This window comes from Hypanus sabinus, chromosome 17 (assembly GCF_030144855.1).
Source record: "Hypanus sabinus isolate sHypSab1 chromosome 17, sHypSab1.hap1, whole genome shotgun sequence".
NCBI lineage: Eukaryota > Metazoa > Chordata > Chondrichthyes > Myliobatiformes > Dasyatidae > Hypanus > Hypanus sabinus.
This window is the reverse complement of record NC_082722.1, coordinates 14427178-14453737: the sequence shown is the minus strand read 5'-3', so window position 1 is coordinate 14453737 and position 26560 is coordinate 14427178. Positions and strand designations below refer to the sequence as shown.

Here is a 26560-nt window from a genome sequence, read left to right as displayed (position 1 = left end):
ACTTAATGTGCCACCCCTCTATCATATCTTTCTAATTTTGCTAATAATAATAATAATTTATGGTCAATTGTGTCAAATGTTTTTCTTTAGATCAAGGAATATTCCCACTGCGTATTCATTTCTTTCTATAGCATTTGATATTTCTTCACAAAATTTATTAATGCAATTGTAGTGGTTCTGTTTTTCCTGAAACCATATTGCTGTTCACAGAGTTTATTATATTTTGTTATAAAATCACTTAACCTTCTTACAAATACTTTTTCCAATATTTTGGAGAACTATGAGAGCAAAGAAACTGGTCTATAATTTGAAAATACATGTTTATCTACAGCTTTGTAAGATTGCATGTTTCTCATCTAGCTACACAGCAATTTGTAATTGGCATGATAGTAGAGGATGATGATTAACCAACTCCAACCTATGGTTATATTTTATTTATATTTATCTTTTATTTAGAAATACAGCACAAAACCAGACCCTTCTGGCCCAATTACACTCATGTTGACTAATTACATATTTGGAATGTGGGAGGAAACCAGAGAACCTAGTGGAAACCCACATGGTCACGGGGAGACCATGCAAACTGCTTATAGACAGTGGTGGAATTCAACCTGAGTTGCTGGCACTGTAATAGTGTTGTGCTAACTGCTACACTACCATGCTGTCTTAAAGTGTGAAGTAGGGATTCAAAACATCTGATTGACTATTCACGGTATAGTTTTACTAATTTCAATAATGTAGTTTGTCATAAACATACAGAAAACTATGGCTCAGAACTTTGAATAATGCCCTTTTAAGCAAGTAATACTTGGTTTAGCCACAAAAGCCATTAAATTGACAGGAACCCAGAGAGAAAATGGTTGTAAGTAGCAGAAACTGAGCAGCGAAAAGCAAAGAGGACCATGGAAAAGAAATCTGAGATCACCAGGGTTAGTTTCAGGCACAGAATAAGCATTCTATAAAGAAAAATGTTACAGTTCTATAGTGAAGGTCAAAGAACCATAGGATGGTTACAGCATAGAAGGGCACAATTCAGCCCAATATGTCCTGACAATTCATTAGTTCCTCCATTTGGCCCCCTTCCCCATAGTATGCACATTTTTGTTCACCATGTATTTATCGAAATACAGTCTGTTAGGCCACAATGAACGTGCCTTTGTTAAATCTAAAATTCCAGGTTGTCTTTGCTTACACCCCTTTAAAAACTGTGCTTTACTGTTTTCTGCTTCTCTTCATTTTTCTTAATAAAATGCTTCACTTCTCATTTTTCTACATTAAACTTCCTCTCCCATTTTACAGCCTGCTACAGTTTATCACCACCCTTTTCACAGTTTACAGTACTGCAGAAGTGTGTCATCTACAAATTTAGGAATTGTAGCACCTACTCCCAAGTTTAAAACATTAATATAGCAATGTCCTTAATACTGGTCCCTGGAGAACGCCACTATTCAGTATGACTTCTTCCACAGTCATTTTATTCAATGTACTTCAACTTTGCTGATTTGCCACATAAAGATGAAAGAGGGCTTTGAAAAGTGTTGCACACGCAAGTCATTTGCCAAGAAAGCTAAAAATGACCTAGATAGTGGTCTTATTGCTTCTTTTCCAAAATGATAGCAAAGTGTGGAAAATCTCATACAATTGGTGAAAGATTAATAAGCCTGCTGTATCAGAAGAGCTCATCACTGTTCTCAAAATGGATACCAGTATTTTAAAATCAATACTCCTGTATAATAACTCTGTAGCTTGTTGTATGATGAAATGAGTGAAGACATTGAGTATGAATTATGTACAGAGCTACAAAAACTGAATTTGGGATACAACTGGATCAGTCAACTGTGCAAGACAATGAGGCATTGCCAATGGCATATGTATGGTTTATCAAAAATGCAAAAGTTTATTAAGAGATTCACATTTGTACAAGTTAAAAATAAATATCAATGGAGAATCAATCTACAATGAACTCAAAATGTTCATTGAGGACTAAAGTATGCAACAAATGGAGCACCATATTTGACAGGTCATTATGCTGGTTCAGTGGCATTTATGAAAAAAGAAATTGTCTGTAATCCATTGTGTAATTCATCATCGATATCTTGCAGCTAAAAACCTCAGCCCACGGCTTTCTTTCAGCATGACTCTTGTAATATCTGTTATCAACAAAATTAAAGCTCATCCATTAAATACAGAATATTTCGCCAGCTATGTCAAGATAAGGATGAAGAGTCTGAATGCTTGCTTCTTCACAGTGAAGTACATTAGCAGTCAAAAGACTACTGCTTAAAATGTTTCTTTGATCTTTTTGATACTGTGGTTGAATTCTTGCTCAAAGTCAACAAGAGCTTGCGAAACAAGATTGAACTTTGATGAGGAGATGTGGTACACCTAACCGATCTGTATGACAAAATCAACACTCTAAATATGAAACTGCAGGGTGAGAATTTCAACTTAATCCAGGCAAAAAGTGTAGTGTCCACGTTCATCAGAAAATTGGAAATATGTAAGCAAAACATTGAGAGAAGAATGCTCTCACAGTTTTCCTGCATGCAAAGTGTGGCATTTTCTTTCACAGACAGTGATTTGCAAGAGTACTGCAGTCACTGAAGAAGGATTTTCAGAATCGATTCAAGGATCTGAACGATCTGGAAATTCCGGACTGGGTAATTAACCCATTTCTTTGTAAGGTGGAAGAACAAGAAGAGACATTGCAAGAAGAAATTATCGAAATTTAGAATGATAAAGGAGGCAAAATACTTTTTAAAAATATTGTTTTTTGTGGTATGTGTCTACACTGTCATACAAAGTTTCCTGGTCTTTGGAGAAGAGACAAACTGCTCTTCATTGCATTTCCATCCTCCTATCTTGATGAAAGAGGCTTCAATGCAGTGAACTACATACTCATAGAAAATAGAAACCACTTGTACATTGTTAAGCATGGAAACTTGAGGCTTTTGCTGTCACAACTTGAACTAGATATTTCAACTCTTGCTAAAAACCATTAAGCTCAAGATTCACATTGACATCGAAGCTGCTGTACAGCACATAGGTACAGTGTAAGCTAGGCTTAAAGACAAATTAAAATATAAAGCAGAATCATTTTTCTCATGTTAGCATCTGGTAGATACAGTTTTACACTATGGGCTGCTGGAAAGTATATTGTACCTAACAGGGGCGTTGGCATGTATAAAGGTGCTTTTGGGGGACGTTGGGCTAAAATACATTGGGAAACACTGGTCAATATGGTCAAAATTATAGTGCCTCTCAGGACCGCTGTCAACTGCCCCCTTTTTGAATAGGGAAGGTTGAGTGTTAATTCAAGCCAAAAGTTCATCTCCACCAAGTTTTGGAATTCTGAATTTCAGTAGAATAAACACTGCTCCAGAGAACTTGCTGTTTTTCAGATGGCATTTGGCTTTTCCTATCTCTTGCCAGGCTGGGATAATGGCTAGGTTGAAGCAGATAGTGCGGCCTGGGAATCTTCTTAGATGTAATTAAATAATGACAGATAGAGAAGATTGGGTAATAGTAAGCTGTTGCCATTGACATAAAAGAACAAGGCTATACAAATGAAGAAGAACGGTAAAAGAGCCAAAAATGACTTGAGATTAGTCTTCTTAAGTAGTTAGGATCTACAACTTACTGATGAAACACTAATGAAAGCAGATTCAATTGTAACATCCAAAAACGAAAAGAATTAGCATTTGATAGAACTTGCAGTGCTTTGTTGGAAACTGAGGAAGTGGATATGGTGGACTAAATGGCCTTTTCTCATACTGTAATATCAGAAACACAGCACAATACGGGCCCTTTGGCCCACAAAGTTGTGTGGAACATGTCCTTACCTTAAAAATTACCTCGGGTTACCTATAATCTTCTATTTTTCTGAGATCCGTGTACCTGTCCAGGATTCTCTTAAAAGACCCCATCGTATCCACCTCCACCGACATCGCCAACAGCCCATTCCACGCAAACACCATCTCTGCATAAAAAACTTACCCCTGACATCTCCTCTGTACCTACTTCCAAGCACCTTAAAACTGTGCCATCTCATGCTAGCCATTTCAGCCCTGGGAAAAAGACTCTGACTATCCACACAATCAATGCCTCTCATCATCTTATACACCTCTATCAGGTCACCTCTCATCCTCCGTCGCTTCCAAGGAAAAAAAGGCCGAGTTCACTCAACCTATTCTCATAAAGCATGCTCCCCAATCCAGGCAACCTCCTTGTAAATCTCCTCTGCACCCTTTCTATGATTTCCACATCCTTCCTATATTGAGGCGACCAGGACTGAGCACAGTACTCCAAGTGGGGTCTGACCAAGGTCTTATATATTCTGTAATTCTGTAATTTCTCTACTCTGTCCACCTACCATATCTTCTTTTTGTCATACATTTTTGGACCTCAGCTTTCAGGTGCTTAAAGCATGAAGTTTCCAATCTGAGAAAGACTGGCACTCTGGTTGATTAGATCTTGGATCTTCTGGTCATTCTTAATAAAAAAAGATCCTACTATTTTCAGGCAAGGAAGCTAATTATTTGACCAATACTGCCTGATTTTGGCCAAGTAACTTTTCCCTTAGTCCAGGTGGCCAATCTATGAAAGAAGACTTGACTTAACTCTTTAACCTTGTCTAACCACTAGAGGCACAGTTCATTTCAAATGCAATTCTTTTTATATGAACATTACTTCCTGTACATAAGCTGTGTTTTTATATAATTTTCTGTGCAGGTTAATTTGAATTTCAATTTGAAGCACACAGTGGAAAAGGATTCACATCCATCCATTCTTTATTTGCCCTTGAAACAACAATATCTGTGAGTCTTAAGCTTCGTTAATATTTGTAAACTTTTACTAGATATACAGTAGATTCTAGTTAATTGGGACATTGGTTAATCAAAGCAGCTGCTTACTTGGAACAAATCTGAAAAAAACAAGCATTCAAGCTTCAAACATGAAATTTCACTAGTTCAACAAGTTAGGAACTATAAAGACCATAAGAAGTCGGTCATTCAGCCCATTAAGTCTGCTCCGCCATTTCATCATGAGCTGATCCAATCTCCCCTTTAGTCCCATTCCCCTGCCTTCTCACCATAACCTTTGATGCCCTGACTACTCAGATACCTATCAATCTCTGCCTTAAATACACCCAGTGACTTGCCCTCCACTGTCGCCTGTGGCAACAAATTCCATAGATTCGCCACTCTCTGGCTAAAAAATTTTTTTCGCATCTCTGTTCTGAATGGGTGCCCTGCAATCCTCAAGTCATGTCCTCTCGTTCTAGACTCTCCCACCATGGGAAACAACTTTGCCACATCCACTCTGTCCATGCCTTTCAGCATTCAAAATGTTTCTATGAGGTCCCCCCTCATTCTTCTAAACTCCAAGGAGTACAGTCCAAGAGCAGTCAAACGTTCCTCATACATGAACCCTCTCATTCCCGGAATCATTCTAGTGAATTGTCTCTGAACCCTCTCCAATGTCAGCACATTCTTTCTTAAATAAGGAGCCCAAAACTGCACACAGTATTCCAAGTGAGGTCTTACCAGTGCCTTATAGAGCCTCAACATCACATCCGTGCTCCTAAAATCTATTCCTCTAGAAATGAAAGCTAACATTGCAGTCAGCTTATTCACCACCGACTCAACTTGGAGGTTAACCTTAAGGGTATTGTTACGAATGAGGAGCAACTCTGATGGGCAGAAGGGTGCAAAGCCCCCCACTTTTTGAGAATCACAAAATCGCTACTATTTCGGGTCTGATAACAAGGAAATGAGAGAGATAACAGCAAAAGATAGTTGTTATTGATAAACAGCTCATGTCAGTTAATGAGAGACAGACAACGCAGAGATACACAAAGTGGAATGTCTCCTCCTAACAAAAGCAGAACGGAACCATTGATTACTGCTATTGTTTCTTGGAGAAGGATTGTGTATTGAGTACTGTTCTATTCATTGAAACCCCACAGGGGGCAACCAGAGGGGGCGGATTTGATGGGTTGCATCATCCCAACTTGACACCTGAGACCCAGTGAGTGGGGATAAAAGTATGGTCTGGGGAACACCCCTCAGACGCACCAGGAGAGACGCTACGAGACCGGTGGGAGCTATGGAACGGTCTAGCTAAAGTACGGAGGGGTCATACGTGAATGGCCACAACAACAATGCATCAACAGATCAAGATCGTAAAGGAAAGTCGGCAAGTCAATAGCTGTTACTCTCTCTCTCTCTCCAACAATTGTAACACAGCGACCAACAACTACCGCAGCCTGCATGAACTGAACTGAACTTTATATTTCCATCAGACAATTCATTATCCCCTAGACAACGATACAGCTTATTTCTTATTGATTATTATTATACTCGCACTTTTAGGTTTAGTATTGATGACGTATATTATCTGTATATTTGCATTGATATTATTTTTGTGTATTTTTACTAATAAATACTGTTAAAAATATTATCATCAGACTCCAAAGGATACTCTTATCTTTGCTGGTAAGACACCCAGTTATGGGGTTTGTAACAGTATCCTGCACGAGGACTCCCAGGTCCCGTTGCATCTCAGAACTCTGAATTCTCTCTCCATTTAATTAATAGTCTGCCCATTTATTTCTTCTACCAAAGTGCATAACCGTACACTTTCCGACATTGTAAATCATTTGCCACTTCTTTGCCCATTCCCCCAATCTATCCAAGTCTCTCTGCAGACTCTCTGTTTCCTCAGCACTACCTATCTTTGTATCATCAGCAAACTTAGCCACAAAGCCATCTATTCCATAATCCAAATCATTGAGATACAACGTAAAAAGAAGCGGCCCCAACACGGACCCCTGTGGAATACCACTGGTAACTGGCAGCCAACCTTTATTCCCACTCTTTGTTTCCTGCCAATCAACCAACGTTCTATCCACATATGTAACTTTCCTGTAATTCCATGGGCTCTTATCTTGTTTAGCAGCCTCATGTGCGGCACCTTGTCAAAGACCTTCTGAAAATCCAAATACACAACATCCACTGCATCTCCCTTGTCTAGCCTACTTGTAATTTCCTCAAAAATTGTACTAGGCTTGTCAGGCAGGATTTTCCTTTAAGAAAACCATGCTGAGTTCTGCCTATCTTGTCATATGCCTCAAGGTACTCCGTAACCTTATCCTTGACAATCGATTCCAACAACTTTCCAACCACCGATGTCAAGCTAACAGGTCTATAATTTCCTTTTTGCTTCCTTGTCCCCTTCTTAAATAGCGGAGTGACATTTGCAATCTTCCAGTCCTCCGAAACCAGGCCAGAATCTATCGACTTTTGAAAGATCATTGCTAATGCCTCTGCAATCTCCACTGCTACTTCCTTCAGAACACAAGGATGCATTCCATCTGGTTCAGGAGATTTATCTACCCTTAGACTATTCAGCTTCCTGAGTACTTTCTCTGTCATAATTGTGACTGCGCATATTTCTCTTCCCTGACACCCTTGAATGTCCAGTATATTGCTGATGTCTTCCTCATACCTTCCAATTCAAAGAATTTGAAGGTATCAACAATCATCTTCGGTCTCCACCACTCAGTTTTCACAGTGGCTCCAAGTAGATATTTACATGCAACAACAGCCAAACCCTGATACACCAATTCCACAGGCAGGCTAAACCAGGTGAGGGTAGCCAGCGGGTCTCGTCCCCCCCAGTGAGGTAGGGACATGACTATCATAGCATGCAAAGATAGCTCTGGCAGATTGGCTGGATGAAATCTACAGTGAGATCCAATGGCCAGGAAGGTAGTTCTGCAACACTCCATGGAGATCGAAGGGTATGACGAGATATAGAAATCGTGGTCATCCACTGCAACCAACAAAGTCCCTAGCTGTGAAGACTACTTGTACCACTGGACCTGGACTTCCGAGGTTGAGAGAGCATAACTGCCCCACTGTAAAGGTTTTTCCACTTTAAAAACTCTCCCACAAAGTTTCCTGTCATCATTGGATATGATGGGCTATCACCAGTAGTATTAGTAGTGTTGTAATTTGTTCTTTTATTTCATTTAGATACATCATTTGTTACTCAGTTAAATGGTAGTTCGTCTTTTTTATATCTTTTTAACAATTTCTCTCAAACTTCAGCTAATTGAGACAGGCACTTAACTTGGGCCAAAATGGACTTGTCCTGATATGTCCCAAATAACTGAAATCCACTGTGTTTTGGAGTAAGTACTATGTTTATTATTTATCACTGTTATAGAATGTTACGTCTATGTATTACTTTGGTTAACACAATTGTGAGAATAATTGACAGTATTAATAGATTCAGGCACAAGACGATTCTGTATTGAATTTAATACATATTTTACCTTTAGCAGTTTCACAAAAAAGATATCATTTGAAAACCCAAAGGAAGCTTCCATCTAAGACAATTTTTGAGAAGGTATTTAACTCACTGCATAACTTTGTATATCCGCACTGCATGGGTAGTAGAGTGAAAGATAACTCGTTCTTCAAAGGCATTGCTCGCAGACTGGAGACTCACCTAAACTCTGTACATGCCAGTGTCAGCTTCAGACCCAAACAACGTTGAATGCCTAAAATCTGGAAGTCAGTTCAGAATGTGGTACATAATTGCATTGTGCCGATGCTCAAACAAATCCATAATTAACACATTTGCAGCAGAAGCTTGCGCCAGAGCTAAAGTAACAAGAATGAGAGCAGCTTATGCTAAATGGGAAGTTGAGATGTAAATGGAGAAAACTCGCATAGACATGGAGAGAGCACGTGTGGAAGCTACATTCAGTGTGCTCAAGAAAGAGCGTGAAGCAGAGACATATATATGAAGCAGCAGCTAACTTAGACAGTGGTGAGTCTGCAACCAGATTGTCATGCTTTGCCGTCACAACAGACAATGCAGCTTACTAAAGAAAATGCCCAAATACTCTTTGACTATGGAGAAAACCATGCTCTTGCTCTACATGGAGAAGCTGCCCACACCATACAGCCAACCTGCCTTTCACATAGTCCAGGTATAGACAGTCAAGGTCAACAGCAGCAAAGACCCAAAACACCCCTTTCTGTAGCTGGTCACATCAAAGACTTCAGGCTAGAACTGCCACTGATGCCAACCCTATCTAAACAGACATGGACAGACTGAACACTGAACACAGACTGAACAGACACCATTCTAGGACACTTCTGGCAATCTGATCTCCACAATGCCCTTCATTCAACAGCCACATGTGCATTAGATTTGGCTTGGCAGCTGACTTATTGAGACCTAATCACAACAGGACAAAAAGGTTTTGACAACTACTCTTGTCAGTTATCTGTCCTGAAAGTCGAGGTTTTGCAATGATGTGGAAGGATTAAGTCACAAACCTAGCAGAGCTAGAGCTTCTTTGTAAATGGCTTGATAGGGAATCACTGCAACATGCAAGTAGGGTTAGGTCAGTTCACACAAATAATCCAACTGCAGGTTTACAAATACGGTGCCAGAAACTGGACAAGTGTTATGGTTCTGCAGAGGCAATCATAGCGTCTCTCTTCAGTAGACTCCATAACCTTCCAAAGCTCTCACACAAAGAATCAAAATCAGGTTTAATATCACCAGCACATCGTGAAATTTGTTGTCTTTGCAGAAGCAGTACAATGCAAAACATAAACAATAATAGAGAAAAGAAACATGAATTACAGTATAATATATAAAATCATATACATAGTTAAATTTAAAAATAGTGCAAAATAAAAAGTAGCAAGGTAGTATCATGGGTCCAATGTCCATTCAGAAATCAGATGGCAGAGGGAAAGAAGCTGATCCCGAATTGTTGAGTGCACACCTTCAGGCCCCTGTACTTCCTTCCTGATGGTAGCAATAAGAACAGGACATGTCCTTAGGTGATGGATGCCACCTTTTTGAGGCATTGCTCCATGAAGATGTCCTGGATACTACGGAGGCTAGTGCCTATGATGGAGCTGACTACACTTACAACTCTCTGCAGTTTGTTTTGATCCTGTGCAGTAGTCACCCGCCCAACCCATACCAGACAGTGACGTAGCCAGTTAGAATACTTTCCATGGTACATCTGTAGAAATTTGCGAGCATCTATGGTGATGTACCAAATTTCCTCAAACTCCTAAAGAAATATAGCTACCTTTGTGCCTTCTTTGTAGCTGGATCGACAGGTTAGGCCCAGGATAGATCCTCAGAGACATTAACACCCAGGAACTTGAAATTGCTCACTCTAGAACCATGGAAGCTACCAGATCTACAAGGCAAATGAGGATTACCTTCAAAGATGGAGTTTCTTGGATACAGCAAGAGGAATAAACCCTATAGTAGAGAGGCTACTCAACAATATCCAACTGAAGGGTTTAAGTATAAAACAAAGGATCATGCCCACTATCTATCCACCATTTTCATTCATTGTGGAATTTGGCTGCCACCACACAGAAATGTGAAATAACCCTAGAAATGACCCAAGTTACCCAACTTCCGGTAACGTCATTCAAAGCAAAAGCATGCAAAACCAAAACCCCTATCGTGATCAACAAAATCAAAGTAGAAAACTCTATCATGAATCCTGATATACAATGCCATTTCCATAAGAAACATCACCCCTAAGGGAATTGCAGAGGATTCAGAGAATACCCACTTGCAAACTGGAGGTGCTTTTTAAAGGAGCACTCAATGTGTTTCAAATGTTTTGCTTCAACAGCACACCAAGCAAGGCTGTGAAGCTACCATACTGCACTGAGTGCAACAATGACCAGCATATATCAGTATTTCATTCAGGGCCAGCACCTTGGGTGACTACTGGTTCCAGCACATCTGTAGCAGAGCATGGCGGAGAGCCACCTGAGCATCTAACAGATGTAGCTACTTCCTCGTCCACAGAGGTATGGGAGAAAGGCTTCCAAGACAAATCCTGCTCAAGAATATGTATGTCTAATCAACATCTATCCAAAAGGACCTCCTGAGGCATATGTGATATTAGATGATCAGAGCAATGTGTCATTGACAAAATCAACATTCTTTGACACATTCAGCATTCAAAGTTCTGTTTTTCCATATACTCTTAAAAGAAAGTTCTGGAACATCAGAAGTTACTGAAAGAAGAGCTAGTGGAATTGTCTTGTAGTTAATTGGAGCGGAGGTCTGCTTACTCTTGTCAACCCTCATTAAGTGTTACCATATTCCCAACAGCAGGGATGAAATCCCAATCCCTAAGGCTGCATGTGGTCATTCGCATCTCAAGGCCATAGCTGATCCCCTGCACTTGACTCTTTTGCTGAGATTCTCCCGTTTCTTGGCAGAGACACCGTCTGTGCACATAAGGTACGTGGACAGTGCAATGGTCGGCACCAATACACCTTATGGCCAATGACTGGACCTGGGTTGGGTCATAGTGGGTGAAGTCTGCCTCAAAGGTGCTCATCAGCCCACTGTCAGCACATTTAAGACAAATATCCTGGAAAATGGGGGCCCATCATTTCAAACCCTGTGAGAGTAGAATCTGTACAGAACAGAAGACTATAGGCAAGCAAACTCAGTGCCCTGACATTCTTAACTCTGCTCAGATTTAGGCAAACTGGTCTGCAGTTTCTTGGAAGATGGTTATAAGCTGGTACCTTCCATCAAAGATGAGGTCTTCCTTTGAATCAACTTGCTAGTGAAAGAGGATCATCAAGACTATCTCAAATTCTTGTGGTTTAGTGACCACCAAATTAACAACAAAATTCTGGAGTACCACATGGAAGTTCTTGTATTTAGTAAATGCCCTACGCCAGCTGTAGTAATCAATGGCCTTCAAAGGGACAGCTATCAAGGAAGAGAAGGAATTCAGGCCTGAAGCATGGGGTAACATTTCTATGTTGATGATGGTCTTAAATAATTTTCTAGTGTGAAGAAGTGTGCTGAGAGCACTGTAAGACACACTGGCACAGTCAAATCTCAGACTGCATATTATCCCATACATCAGTGCTGAGGTCATTCACTGATATCCATCTGAAGATCTGGCCCAAAAGTCTACAGAACCTTGATCGTGACAGGACCTCCCTCCTATGCAGTGCAGTCAGGGCCTTTGATGGAATGTCATTCCCAGCACCCTTACTTTTCAAGTCCCTGATACCAAAAGACCCTTTACACATTATGGCATGCTATCAACTTAAACAGCTGATTCAACCCCCTTGCTACTCCAGTCAGTATCCAGAGAGGCTTCTTGCTAAGAGAGTTGATCTCAGACACTTGTGGATGTGACATCCCACTCGCTAATGAGAACCATGAGCAGTGGAAGTAGTAGTGTTCCTCCCTTCAGGATCATAAAAAGGTTGAAGATTTCAAGAACCTACACAACAATTTTGCTATCTGTAGCTCAAAAGGAGGAGCTCTGCATCTTTTGTGATTCATCAACCAAAATTTATTGTTGCTGTTGCATACTTGAAGGTCACAGGCACTGCTGGATATAGTGGTTGGATTCATCTTGGGCAAGGCAAAACTCACTTCAGAGGAAACTCTCCCAACAATCATCCTGGATAGGCACCATGTCACTTCTCTGCTCATTAGACATTATCAGAGTAAGTATGTCATCAAGGCTGACATTTTAAAATGGGAATGATTAAACACTGTGCAGTAAGACATTTTTCAAAACCAGTCTTTCTTTTGCCAAAGATGTAATGAATTGATCACTTGACTTCTGTTTCAATAGTTAAACCTGGCATTGTATGGATCTGTGAGTCTTATGCTTCGTTAATATCGGTAAATATTTAGTAGGTATAGTTTGAACAAAGTATTATGTTCATCATTTATCGCTATGAAGTATTATGTTTATTGTTGCGCTATGAGTTACCCTTATGGACACAGTATACTGTAGTTATAGAATATTGTGTGTATGTATTACCTTAGTTGACACCGATTGCGAGAATAATCAAAGTACATTTATCATCTGAGTATGTATACATTATACAACCTTGAGATTTGTCTCCCAACAGGTAGATATGTAAAGAAGACTGTCTTAGCACCCAATTTGCAGAGAATAATAACCACATCATGCCCTTTGAAAAAATATAAAAAGTAAAAGAATAAAATAACCCATAAAAACAACCGTCAAACACCCAATGTGCAATGAAAAAAAAACATGCCAACAGTAACCGCAAGCAAATAGCATTTCTGAAATGAAGTCCACAAAGAGAGACTTATAATTTAGCACAAAGTCAAGTAAATATCATGGAGCAGTGATCTGAACTGACCTAGTCCCTCACCTCAAGCCCCGACACCTTAACTCCACCTGAACATCAGGTTTTGGCGCTTTAAGCAGCGATCTGAACCAGCCCACACCTTGTCTCGGGCCCCAACCCTGACCTTTTCAATCTGGCCCTGTGCTTAAATCTCCCATCAATAATTGACAGTATTAGGATATCCAGGCATGCAACAATTCTTTATTGAATATGTATTTTACTTAACTTTCTGAAGTTTCATACGTAAGATCTCATTAAAAACTCTGAAGGAAGCTTCTGCCTCTTGTGTTTTTTGAGAAGGTGTTTAACTCACTGCATAGATTTGCAATAGACCCCCATGCCGTCCTTTAAGACTCTTTGACCAAGTTTTTGACTTGCCACATACTATTTCCTCCTTTGAATGGAGTTCCATTTTCCCCCTATGTTCTATCTCCCTTAAATCTCTCAATAATACTTACTGTAGGAGCCATGTATTCTGTGCTATGCCTTTATTATGGGTATTATGGTAACTAGTTACATTCATGGGAGTATAGTAAAAGCAAAGGAAATAAATTACATATTCATGCTTGCTTTGTGACAGTTTGTAGCTTGGGACCACAGAGGCCACACCTTTGCTGACCATTGAGATAACGCTCAATAATGCTTAAATAAATGTTTACTAATGGCTAATAAGGATCAAAATAGGGAATTCGACTCTGGAGCAATTATTGAAGCTGTGCACATGTCACCCAAGTGTAACATCTCTGTGGGGTCACAGACTGGTGACAATTGTTTTGTTCTGATTTTGGATCAATTTTGCTGTTACATTTTGTCAGCAAAGGTTTCGACAGTTAGACCAAATGAATAGCAGTTTGTGGCAAGTATGACCTCTTTTGTTGTTCACACTGTGTGGATGGTTTGAAACATAGTTTTGAAGTGGTCAAACGTTGCAGTTCAACTGGGTTGGACTGAAAAACGGTAGTGGTGGTTTCCTGAAGTGTTCGACCCTTGGTTCTGTTGAATGTTGAAGAATTGAAATACAGATCCACAATCCTTGGGTCAGTTGCATTTTGGATTTCAGAATTTTTCAGATTTCAGAAAATTGATAATTATATTGATAATTAACCTGTCTCAGTGCAGGTGGACTTTAGGACCCAGGGGAACTCCAGACCTACGCACATCCTCCCGTATACTTTAAATCATCTCTAGATTACTTATAATACCTAATACAATGTAAATGCTATGTAAATAGTTGTCATACTGTATTGTTTAGGGAATAATGACAAGAAAAAAGTCTACATGCTCAAACAACGAGTGCTGGAGAGAGAACTTCCAGGTTTTCCCAATCCGCGCTCTTTTACAAATACCATTATAGTTTATTTATAGAGTAATATACTGATAAATGAAATAGTCAGATAATTATAGACCATAAATACACTAGTACATTTTATTTCCAACAAAAACATTCAATAAAACATAAAAATATATAGTTTCAAATGAACCAAATTAAACACATAGTAAATGACTTATTGGAATAAATGTAGAACGTAAATACAGTGAAATTAAGCACAAAGTCAACAGTGAACACAAAATATCAGTGAACAGCAAATGCACATGTAACCAGTACGAACGCTGAGCCACAACTGACGTCTGGCAGCCTCTGTTAGTGCTGCCATGTCACACCTGAGTGATGTCAGCCTTGTTACGACATGCTACAGACGCCACGAAAAATCTTCAGTTTTCAGAGCTTTTTGGATTTCAGAATTTCGGGTAGGGGACTGTGGACTGTAATTAAATTGCTTCTATTGTTGAAAAGCTGAATTGAACCTGCCATTGTTTTGTCTCATTTGTACACTTGGAAGATGAAATGATTTCAGCTAAAAGCAGTGACATTTCCTGCAGGAAATGCAAATATTTATGAATATTTATGAAGTCAATGAATAAGTCAATAAGTCAATGACTGCTAAATTACAGGATGACATATGTGCTGAAGATGGCATATCTAACATGTGTGGAGCATGTTCAGTTGCTAGCAGATCAACATCCTGTGTCTGAAACCATTAGAACACAGGCCGATTTAGCCGAGTTACATAAAGAACAACAGACATCGAGGGATAAGCATGCCTAGGAGGAAAAGGTGGGAAGGGTATGAAGAGACCAGGGACAGCTCCAGTGGAAGATGGAAGAGCTTAAGTTTCAAGAAGAAATTGGAGCCAAAACAGCCAGTGTTAAAGTGCTAAGTGCTTAAATGCTGTGAGTGTTAAACATGCTACAGCAGAGCAGATCTCTGGTGGGAGTTCCTATGTTGATAAGGAACAGAAAAAATTCAGCTTTCTCAATGTCAAAGTGGATACATTTCAGAATCAAATATGTATGAGCCATGAGTTTGAACCTCAAGGTTCATTCTCAGCCTGCACCAAAGAGGCACTCTGAACCTATGCCATATCCAATAGCACAAGGTATGATGACACTCATGTTTCGGATAATAAAGGTTACCCTAGAGAGCTTGTTAAAAGCTGCCAGCAAGCTGGACCAGAACAAGGATATCGAAAGACCCAAATTTTACTACAGGAACATTTTGGTGATGAGCACAAAATTGCTGCAGCCTACATAAGAAAGGCTCTTTTTGGCCACATATTCAATCAGAAGACATGATAGTTATTCAAAATGACACTGTTTTTCTTAGAAGTTGTTGCAATGCCATGGAATAGGTACGGACCATGCCTGCTAATATGAAAATTGTCATAAATAAATGCCTGATAAACTTTGGACAGAATGGGGATCGGCGATGTATGAACTACAAAAACACATAACCATAAGGTTACTTCCACTGACGCTATTAATTTTACTAAAAGGCAAATGAAGAATTCTGCACTCCCAGTATTTGGGAAAGCATACAAGGCTACATCACTGGCAGTATGTAAAGGTATGAACAAACCTGAATCATAAATTCATTCTCAAGCTAAATGAAGTAGCTTTGCCTCTACTGAGGCTACTGTGGAAAGTGAAACTGAACCCGGAGCTGATGATCACAATGGTAAACTTCCTATAATTCCAGTTCAGCTCAAGTCTAAGAACATTAACAAGACAATGGTTACTTATGCTTTCTTAGATCAAGGAAGTATAGAAGTGTTCTACACAGACAGCCTCATGAAGAAGCTCAAGCTGACAGGAAAAGGAACACACATTCTCTTACATACTGTGGGTCAAGAGAATGTTGTGACTAGCGACATCATTTCAGAATTGGAAGTGGCTGGCTTAGTGAAAATTATTGTGAACTGCCTAACATCTATAAACAGGAAAGTATGCATGTCCACAAAGGAAACATTCCTCATCAGAGAGATTTTCAGTAATGGTCTCACCTGAAGTATGTTTATTTGTGGGAAATTGAGCCGTTGCAAGTGATTCGTAGTGGTAATGATGGACTCTATGCAATCAGTACAAAACTATGTTGGACTGTTAATTGACTATTGAAAGGAAACTGTAACATTGGAAGGGACTACGCTCAGCCACAGCTAACAGTTAATGGGACTTCAGTTTTGCACGGATGAGCTTTGGCAGCAGTGTTTCAAGATATATTTTCCTGAATGCAGTCAACAATGACAACCTGGTTTGGCAAGAGAATGTCATAATCCAGTATAGACTGCTAACTAAAAGAGGACACTTGTGCAAATATGGTCGGTTCTCTTTATCTGCAGATTCAACCAACCGCGAATTGGGAAAACCTGGAAGTTCTCTCTCCAGCACTCGTTGCTTGAGCAGGTACAGACTATTTTTTTGTCATTATTCCCTAAACAATACATTATAACAACTATTTACATAGCATTTACATTGTATTAGGTATAATAACTAATCTAGAAATGACTTAAAAGTACAGGCAGTCCCCGGGTTATGAATGAGTTCCATTCCTGAGTCCGTCTTTAAGTTGGATTTGAAGTCAGAACAGATACATCCGGTATTATTTAGTGTCAGTTAGTCAAACGTTTTTCTTAGTATATAGTACATATTTTACCTTTTGATGCATATAAAACACTTAAGAAACATATATATTTCAATAATTAAACCACTGTGTTGCTTAGTAATAATTGTAGCTTTCATCGGGGCAGGGCCTTTCACATTCTCCATTAAAATTGTTCCGATTGTTGACTGACTGTAGCCTAACACTTCTCCAATGCCGATGGCATTTCACCACTTTCCAATTGCTTTATTACTTCCACCTTATTTTCAATTGCGATCAAGATTATTTTTGTGAACAGAAACACTGCGGATTGGCGCTGCTAGGTCCTAATGTCCACCGCACGGAGACATATTAAATAAAGTCCGGGGTTCCGCTGTGTCCTAAAGACCACCACACTGGTACATGTTAAATAAGGGACTTGAGCATCCGCGAATTTTGGTATCCGCGGAGGGTCCTGGCACCAAACCCCTGCGGATAAGGAGGGCCGACTGTATTGAGACTTCATGTCTCCAGTGTCTTGGTAAAATGTAGTTGTAATTATTTCAGTGCAATAATTAGGGGACTGGAATGTAAGCAGTGCATTTATATTGTGCATTATGGTAACTAGTCACATTAATGGTGCCATGGTAAAAGCGAAGGAAATAAATTACATATTTATGCTTATCTCGTGGGAGTTTGAGCTTAGTACAACAGAGGTCATATCTTTGCTCACCACCAAGATAATGCTCAATAATGCTTAATTGTATGTTTGCTTATGGCTAATAAAGAATCGAAATAAGGAGTTCAACTCATTGAAGTAATCATTGGAGCTGTGTGCATGTCGCACATCTGTAACAATTCTGTGGGGCCACATGCAGCAGCAATTGTTTTGTTTTGATTTTGGATCAACTTTGCGGCTACACACATTTTTATAGTAATATTAACACATAATGATTATTACTTGGGTAGAAGCAATAAAGATGTATGTGATTTCCTTCTTATTATGCCTATTTACACAATACATTATTCATCTTAATACTCATTTACAGTTTGGCCCAGTGCTCGGATGTACCAATACATTATCTCATGACACATAATTGAATTTTCTAAGCTCTGCTCAAAGTAGTGAGCACATAATCTCGTTTGAAACATAAAAGCAGTTGGGATAGTGTATTTTTCTTAGAAATGCTATGAATTAGATATAATATTAAACTGATAGGTACTAATAGGAAGTTCTACTAAGGAATTGACCAAAGTTACTTTTTTAACAGATTACCCAAAATATGTTGTTAAACCCATCTTCAGCTCAAGGGATCGTGCAATTGTGCTTTGTATTATACATTTTATAATACACTGTGACTGAAGTTTTAAAGCAATTCAATGCATGCTTTAAAAAAGCTGGAACAACCCTAATGATGAGATAACACAAAAAAGCTCATTCCTACTTTTACAATAGCTGTTTAAAAATAAGTACTGAGCAGGCTTTCAAAATTTCAAACACCAGATGTGATGCTGACAGTAACTTTTAGATCAGTTGTAACTGTAGTGGGCAAACTTCAGTTCTAAATCTTACCTCATGCACCACTTGTGAAAAATTGTATTTGAATTTGACCAGAAGTAAGTGAGAGTCTCTGAGTTCCTGCATAAAATATAAAAGATTTGAAACCTTTAGATTCTCCTTGAGTTGAGAATACTGACAAAGGAAGAGAGGTTAGATCATGGGTTAACAGTACATTTCAGAAAATAGTTTACTTAACTGACTGTAAGATAATGACTTAAGAATAAAATATTTAAGCAAACCTGTTTAATACCATTACACTGCAACATATTTTTAGGTTTATCATTAGGTTGTAATTTTTCAATGATCAACACTGATTTCTTGAGGCATGTTTTCATTAGGTTGGGTGATGGATATCATTGGACATCTAGCTATTACAAAAGATAGTTAAGTTGAAGGCATATGGGCATGATACAGAGCCACATAAAAGAGCAAAACACAGAACACAATGAAAAAAATCAGAAACTAGAAAACACACTTGTATACTAGTTATGAATTTTTCTCTCTTCTACTTTTCACATTGTTAGCTTCTGGAAAATTGGTCCAGTACTTTTGAGCTGACAAAGGAGAAGTCTTCAGTAAGGAAAAACTGAATTCCATTAGAGTAATAAAGCACAGAAACAGGCTCATCAACCCATCTAGTCCATATGAAACTGTTATTCTGCCTAGTCTCAACAACCCACACCTGGATCATTGCCCCCCCCCATACCTCTTCCATCTATGTACTTACCTAAATTTCTGTTAAATGTTGAAATCAAACCCATATCCAGCACTTCCACTGGCAGCTCATTCCACACTCGCACCACACTCGGAATGAAGAAGGTTTCCCTCAGGTTTCCCTTAATTATTTCACCTTTCACCCGTAACATCTAACTTCTAGTTCTAGTCTCGCCCAACCTCAGTGGCAAAAGCCTGCTTTCATTTACTCCATCTGTACCCCACATAAATTTTGTATATTTTTTTCCAAATATCCCTTTCATTCTCCGATGTTCCAGGGAATAAAGTCCTCATCTATTTAACCTTTCTCTATAATTCAGGTCCACAAGTCTCAGCACCATCCTTGTAAATTTTCTCTGCACTCTTCCTATTGATATTTTTCCTGTAGGAAGGCGACCAGAAATGCACACAATATTCCAAATTAGGCCTCACCAAAATATTATACAACTTTAAGATAACATTCCAACTCCTGTACTCAGTTCTTTGATTTATGAAGGACAATGTTGCAAAATCTCTCTCTACAACCTGTCTATTTTTAACACCGCTGTCAAAGAATCTGTATTCCCAGATCCTTCTGATCTATCGCACTCCTCAGTGCACTATGTAAGTCCCACCCTGGTTTGTCCTCCCAATTTGCATTAAATTCCATCTGCCATTTTCAGCCCATTTTTCCAGCTGATCCAGATCCTGCCACAAGCTTTGATAGCCCTTCTCATTGTCCACTATGTCTCCAATCTAAATGTCATCCACAAATTTGCTGATCCAGTTTACCACATTATCAACCAGATCGTTAACTTTGATGACAAACGACAATGGACCCAGCATTCAACACTGTGGCACACCACTAGTCACAGGTCTCCAGTCAGAGGCAACCATCTACTATCACTGTGCCCAGCCATCTAATATACCCAGTCCTCCATAATGCAATTGTCTTAGACCTTAAGATATAGGAGCAGAAGTAGGCCATTCAGCCCATCAAGTCTGCCCCACCACTGATCATGGGCTGATCCAATTCTCCAGTCATCCCCAATCCCCTGCTTTCACCCTATACCCTTTGATGCTCTGGCTAATCAACAACCTACGAGGGGTGATTGATAAGTTTTTGGCCTAAAGTAGGAGGGGTCAATTTTAGAAAACCTATCACATTTATTTTTCAACATTGTCCCCTCCTACATTTACACACTTAGTTCAACGGTCGTGGAGCATACAGATCTTGGACCTCCAGAAAGTGTCCACAGCGGGGGCTGTGAGTGATTGTGGCCTAAGGTAGAGGAGATGAGTTATACAGCTCTCGTTACATGTGCATGCAGTTCAACTCTTTGAGTGATTATGCAGTAAGTTTGAAGTTAATAACTCATCTCCAGTGCTTGTGTAGGAAAAATGAAAAGGAAATGAAAACTGCATAGATATGAGAGGAAGGAAGAAATTAATGTGTACTTATACCATCAAGGATTCAGAAGACCAGTCACAGTCTCTACGACCATAGCAGTGTTCAGTTGCAAGTACTCATCATCAATATTTTTTTCTCTTCACTGGAAAGAGAAGTGCATCAGTGAATGTCCTATAATACGTTGAAAATGCAGAGGTACTTGTATCCTATTTATATCTGGCCACCCTGTAGATCAAGTGAGAACTGGGCTCATGAATTTCCAGTAGAATGTTTTGCAAGATGTCATGGTTAAATTTGCAAATTTGCATGCAAGTGCTATCAAGTGCTATGAGACTTTCAACATTGTTAACTTCATGATGGTGAGATAAGGCATATGAATAAAAGAGTTGAATACTAATTGATAGATTTCAGAGAGGGTAATTGAGTGTGATGAAATGAGCACTGGATAAGTAATGTAGCGCAGTCAGTAGGGATTTGTTATATCATGACCGATCTTATCCTGACAATTCATATTTTACACTTTTCTTGGACTGTTTCTCATTTTTGGAGTAGCATCTCTGGCATTTACATCTATGGCTCCATATACTCACAGCTTCCTAGGCACAGTCTGAAGACTCTTTTGCCCCTACTTGCTTACAGAGTGTCTTACTTACTGTGTCTTGAACAGAGACCTCCTTGCAAACTGTCAAAAACATACATGATGCATGCTGCCATATATCTGCAGCTATTCTATAAAGCATGGATTAATTTTCCTAATAGCTCTTGCAACTGCAGTGCACCTCCCCCTTTAAGAAATTCATGCTAGTCTTAAGTAGTACTTGTCATTTATGACAGCTGACTTCTGCTGAAGCATGAAAACTATGATCAGCAAGGGTTTCATTGATAGCCTGCAACAATCAGGGCTGATAAAATGACCTTTAGTGTCAGTGCAGTTCCATTGTGTCCTGTTCAAAGGTTCATTTTATCAAAGTATGTAGGCAGAATACAAATCTTGAGAGTTGTCTTCTCTAGATAGACCAGAAGACCAGAGTAGTTGAAAGAAAGACATCACCACCCCCCCATTAAAAGAAAAAGAAACAAAACTTCCCCAACCACATGGGGAAACAAGAAGAAGAACATCAAACCCCAAACCCCCAGTCCACCAGTCAGCAACAAGATATTCTTCTTGCGTCCTCTCCATGGTAGTCATCCATCCTGTCAAGATCCTAGTGGAGTTTCAGTGGCAGGTTTATCACAGTCTACCATGACCCTGTGATCATCACAGGTATTTTTTTTTAAAAAGGTGATTCAAGATTAGTGGCCAATAATGGAATCTCCAGCTTTTTTATTTCCCGGGCTTACAGTTGTGAAGCTAGTAGTGCTTCTTTACCAACACTGCAAGCTGAAGAAAATCATACCCAAGATTGGTGATCAAATCTTTCATTACTTTCTAAATGTGGTGAAACTTTCTGCCTTAAATAATTAAACCATCAGAGGCACTAGTTAGCAATACTTAAGCATGGATGGAACAAGATCTTCACTTTAGGTAAATCTGACATTGTATTTGGAGGGTTGTTTCTAAGAATGCAATCAAAAAAGGCCCAAAAATGGTCACTAGAACATATATAATTACAAAAATTGTCTACAAGAAAACATCATATTTAAAAGCATTGAAGGTTAGCTATTGTCATTTTTTTTCAATTCAAAAAATATTTGGTAAATCCTCTTCATGCAGAATATATTGTGTAACATGACACTTACCACCAGTCTCGATAAAATGCCCGATCTCCAAACCTCATCAGCTCAGCAATAAAGTTCAAAGTTGAATGAAAGAACCCGTAGAAAAATATGATCCACATGAAATGATTTGGGATCTGTAAGAGGAACCAGATACTCAATATTCCTAAACTGTTAATTGTATAATTTTCACTCTGTAGAGACAATTTTGTCCAACAGGCAGAGTTGTAATTGGCAGTACTTTCTTTTCCAGATCACAAGATATGCTGAACATCTTTATCACTTCCAAATGAGCATTCTTCTGACTATGTGCTCACTGGTCCCTTGCTATGCCATTTGGAATGTAGCATTCACTATTCATTGTGTATGCAGCAGGCATTCTTGCTGGCATCAGCTTAAGATCCGCCAAAGTTTTTGTTGCCATCTTGGATTGCTGAACAGTGGGTGGGTGGGTGGGTGGGGTGGGGGGAATGAGGTGGAATTGATTCCACTGGATGTGTGAGACACAAAAAGGATCAGATTCTTTGGCTCAGTCTAGCAGTCTAGAATCTTTATTAAAATGTCTAACTTACTGAGGTGTACCAAAGTATCACTACCAGTTCAAATACTGCATCTACAGAGCTGTGAAACTCAAATTCATAATCAAATCTCTTCTACTGCCCTATGAAATTTACTTGTGGGCAGCATGAAATATGCATGGATTTCTATTATGTGTCTAGTATCTATGACTGAGCAATGTGGAAATTGATAGAGAATACAGGGTCCAACTAAAAATATGGACTTCAGAATCACTACCTTAGGGAAGAGATATTTGGAAAGAACATTTGAATTCAATGTGAAAGCTAACATAATTGAAAAATAACTTCCATAAAATAAATTCATATTGACAGATGTTACATTTCTTCTACAAGTACTATTATCATTCTATTAAGTAAATACAGAAATATAAAGTTATCACTCTATTCAAAGGATTACACTATTAAAACTGATTATGAAAAAAGCAAGAAAGAATTAACTGACTACTTTGTTCTGAATTATAGCCATTCTTGCAAGCAGGCTGAGTGTCCATCCTGCCCAGTCAGTAACACAACCTAGTTAGATCATTACAGACTAAAAGTGAATGGAGCAAGCTCTAAAACTAATTATGATAATTAGCTGATACCAATACGAAAGTGGCCCAAAAAGTTGGCAGTTTATTTATTTCCTTAGATGCTGCCTGACCTGCTGAGTTTGTCCAGCATTTTGTGTGTGTTGCTCTAGATTTCCAGTATCTGCAGAATCTCTTGTGTTTCTGATAATTTGCACACAATTTTGAGATTCCCATTAGCTCATAGGTTGTTTGTGGGGGTGAAATGCATCAGATTTCTTTGTGATGATGGGGTTATATGCACACAGTGAACACCTGCTTGAAAAATGCATGCAGTGCTAATTTGATGACAACCTGACATTCTGGAGCAAAACTACCACCCAATGCAAGCTTTGAAAATGGCATGATTCAATGCACATTTAGCAACAGCAAAGGTCCACTACGGGTACGGCAGAGCCAGTTACCTGTTAGCTATAGGTTAATTTCTTCTGATTACTGCTGCACTATGTGTGCTTAACTGTTTCAAGTTACAAGTCTCAGAGAGTGATGTAGCAGAACTTGCTTCTGCAGAAAGTAATGTGACAGAATTCTTCAAAATCTCTATCTGAGGGGAAGTCTGATATGAGATGTTCATGCTTAAATAAGGAGATCCTCACTGAAATCTGCCACTAACTGCAGTTACTATACTCTGCAGTTAGAGCAGAACAAGGGGAAGGATAGCAATGACAATCTCTAATTGTGACAATGTGTTTAGCTCTTTACTGACAGACATTGGAATGGTTTGGCAAGATGGGTCACTGTCACTCTTTAATTATAGAAGGCAAAACACATTTTGTTCTCCCTTGCCTTAAAGAAGCTGCCTGAATAATCGAATGGCTTACAATAGTTACAGTCTCCCCCCTCCCCCCCACCTCCTGTGCAGGGTATCACTGACTTCACACCCATATCAACTCTGTCAACTCATATTTCACTCTATCAATGACTAACTGGAATGAAATGACATCAAATGAAGCAGGTATCTCTCCTGGCATCCTGCCATTTGTCTGTATTTCTTTACTCTGCATCATGTGATTGTATTAGTATTTGAAGTGACAAACTAGAATAGCTGAAAGCTCTCAAGCTCTATCAGTGGATAATGGGGCTCATGGCATTAGGGCAAAACTGAATAGTAAGTGTGCTGAATTCATACAATGAAAGAAACATGACCCATATAATGTAACAGAGCAGTTTGTACACTGAAACATTTTTGTTGCGTAGATAATCTGGTGTCCTGTGACACTGTAAAAATTGTAATGTAAAGAGTCTTTGTGATGTACAGCCACATCACTGTGACCTTCCAGTTGTACGATGAACAATAGAAACAGGAACAAGAGGCGAAGGATACAGAAAAGTGGAAGAGTGAATCTAGACCAGGGGTCAGCAACCTTTACCACTGAAAGAGCCACTTGGACCCGTTTCCCACAGAAAAGAAAACACTGGGAGCCGCAAAACCCGTTTGACATTTAAAATGAAATAACACTGCATACAATGTTTTTTTTTTGCCTTTATGCTATGTATAAACAAACTGTAATGTGTTGCATTTATGAAATTGATGAACTCCTGCAGAGAAAACGAAATTACATTTCTGCATGCAACAAAAACATTTTGAACTCCGAAAAAAAGACGTTGGGTTGAAGGTTACTTTTAAGTAAAATACTCAATGTCTATTTGAGTTCTTCTTTTATTTATGAAAAATGCTGAACTTAAATTTTCCGCCAGCAGCAAACCAAAAATAACGTCAGCCAGCTGTCAACCTGAAAAATCAAAGGACTATTTCACTGAACAATGAAAAAATATGAATATTCCTAAAATAATAGGCAATTAAAATATGTATCATACTTGGTTAATGGGATTTCTGCTCCTGGACCTCAGCGCACAGCATCTGCACATCAGGGCTGTATGACGTCACCTTCATCTTTACACAGGATCGCAAGCTGTCATCTGTGAGGCGTGCACGATGTTTGTTTTTAATAAAGTTCATGTTGGAGAACACCTGCTCACATACATATGTGGATCCAAAGATCGACAGTACTCCAAGCGCATACTTTTTAATGTTTACATAAATGTCGGGGATAACATTCCATGTTTCGAACACAAGTTTGTCCGGTTTAGGGAGGTTTTCAATACCACTCCATTTGTGATTCTGAGCAAGAACGGCCTTCTGACGGGCAACATCTTCAAGGTCTGCTGTCAAGCGTCTAAACTTGGACACCCATATGTCTTTGTCGGCTATTTCGGCCAGTTCCATCTCAAGATCAGGTTTACTCACACCTGCCAATGCAGTCGTATTCAGTAGAGATGAATCGATGCTTGGGGGAGTGACCGGGAAGGATAATGTGTTTTTTTCCTCTCTGAACTCACAGAAGCGTTTCCCAAACGATGTTTGCATTGCAATGATTGCAGAATGTAAATACTCCGAACTTCTCATGTCGTGACCTTGTTTGAACTCTCTCAAATTGGGGAAGTGAGACAAAGTGCCTTTCTGTCAATCTCTGGCAAGCACTGTCAACTTGCGCTCGAATGCCAAAACTCCTCCAACATGTGTAGGGCTGTACGTCCTTTCCCCTGAAGAACTGTGTTCAGCGTGTTCAGATGTGCTGTCATGTCTACCATGAAGTGTAGCTTTTCCAGCCCTTTGCTGCCCAGGAAAGTTTTCACTTCTTCCAGACACGCGACAAAGCGTTTCAGCACCTCCCCTCTGGACAGCCACCGGACTTTGTTGTGCAGCAGATCAGAATATGCGCTTTCCAGCTCGTCCAGTAACAAACGGAATTGACGGTGATTTGCCATTATTTTATTGACAATCTGAATGACAACATCCATTACTTCTGTGCATTCCGGAGGAAATGTTTGAGCGCACAGTGCCTCTTGGTGCAAGATGCAGTGAAAAATCAGCAGCTTTCTGTCCAGCGACTTCTGCAGTAAA

At 39.3% G+C, this 26560-nt stretch overlaps 1 protein-coding gene across 1 annotated transcript in view; it reads right to left on the bottom strand.

The window, feature by feature from the left end:
- The window catches only part of LOC132407117 (diacylglycerol O-acyltransferase 1-like), a 112633-nt gene that overhangs the window by 15501 nt on the left and 70572 nt on the right, over positions 1–26560 (bottom strand). The window contains exons 12-13 of the mRNA XM_059993411.1: positions 22533–22645; positions 18701–18766 (exon numbers count right to left, since the gene is read on the bottom strand). Coding sequence (XP_059849394.1) covers positions 18701–18766; positions 22533–22645 — 179 coding nt within the window. The remainder of the gene's footprint in view (positions 1–18700; positions 18767–22532; positions 22646–26560) is intronic.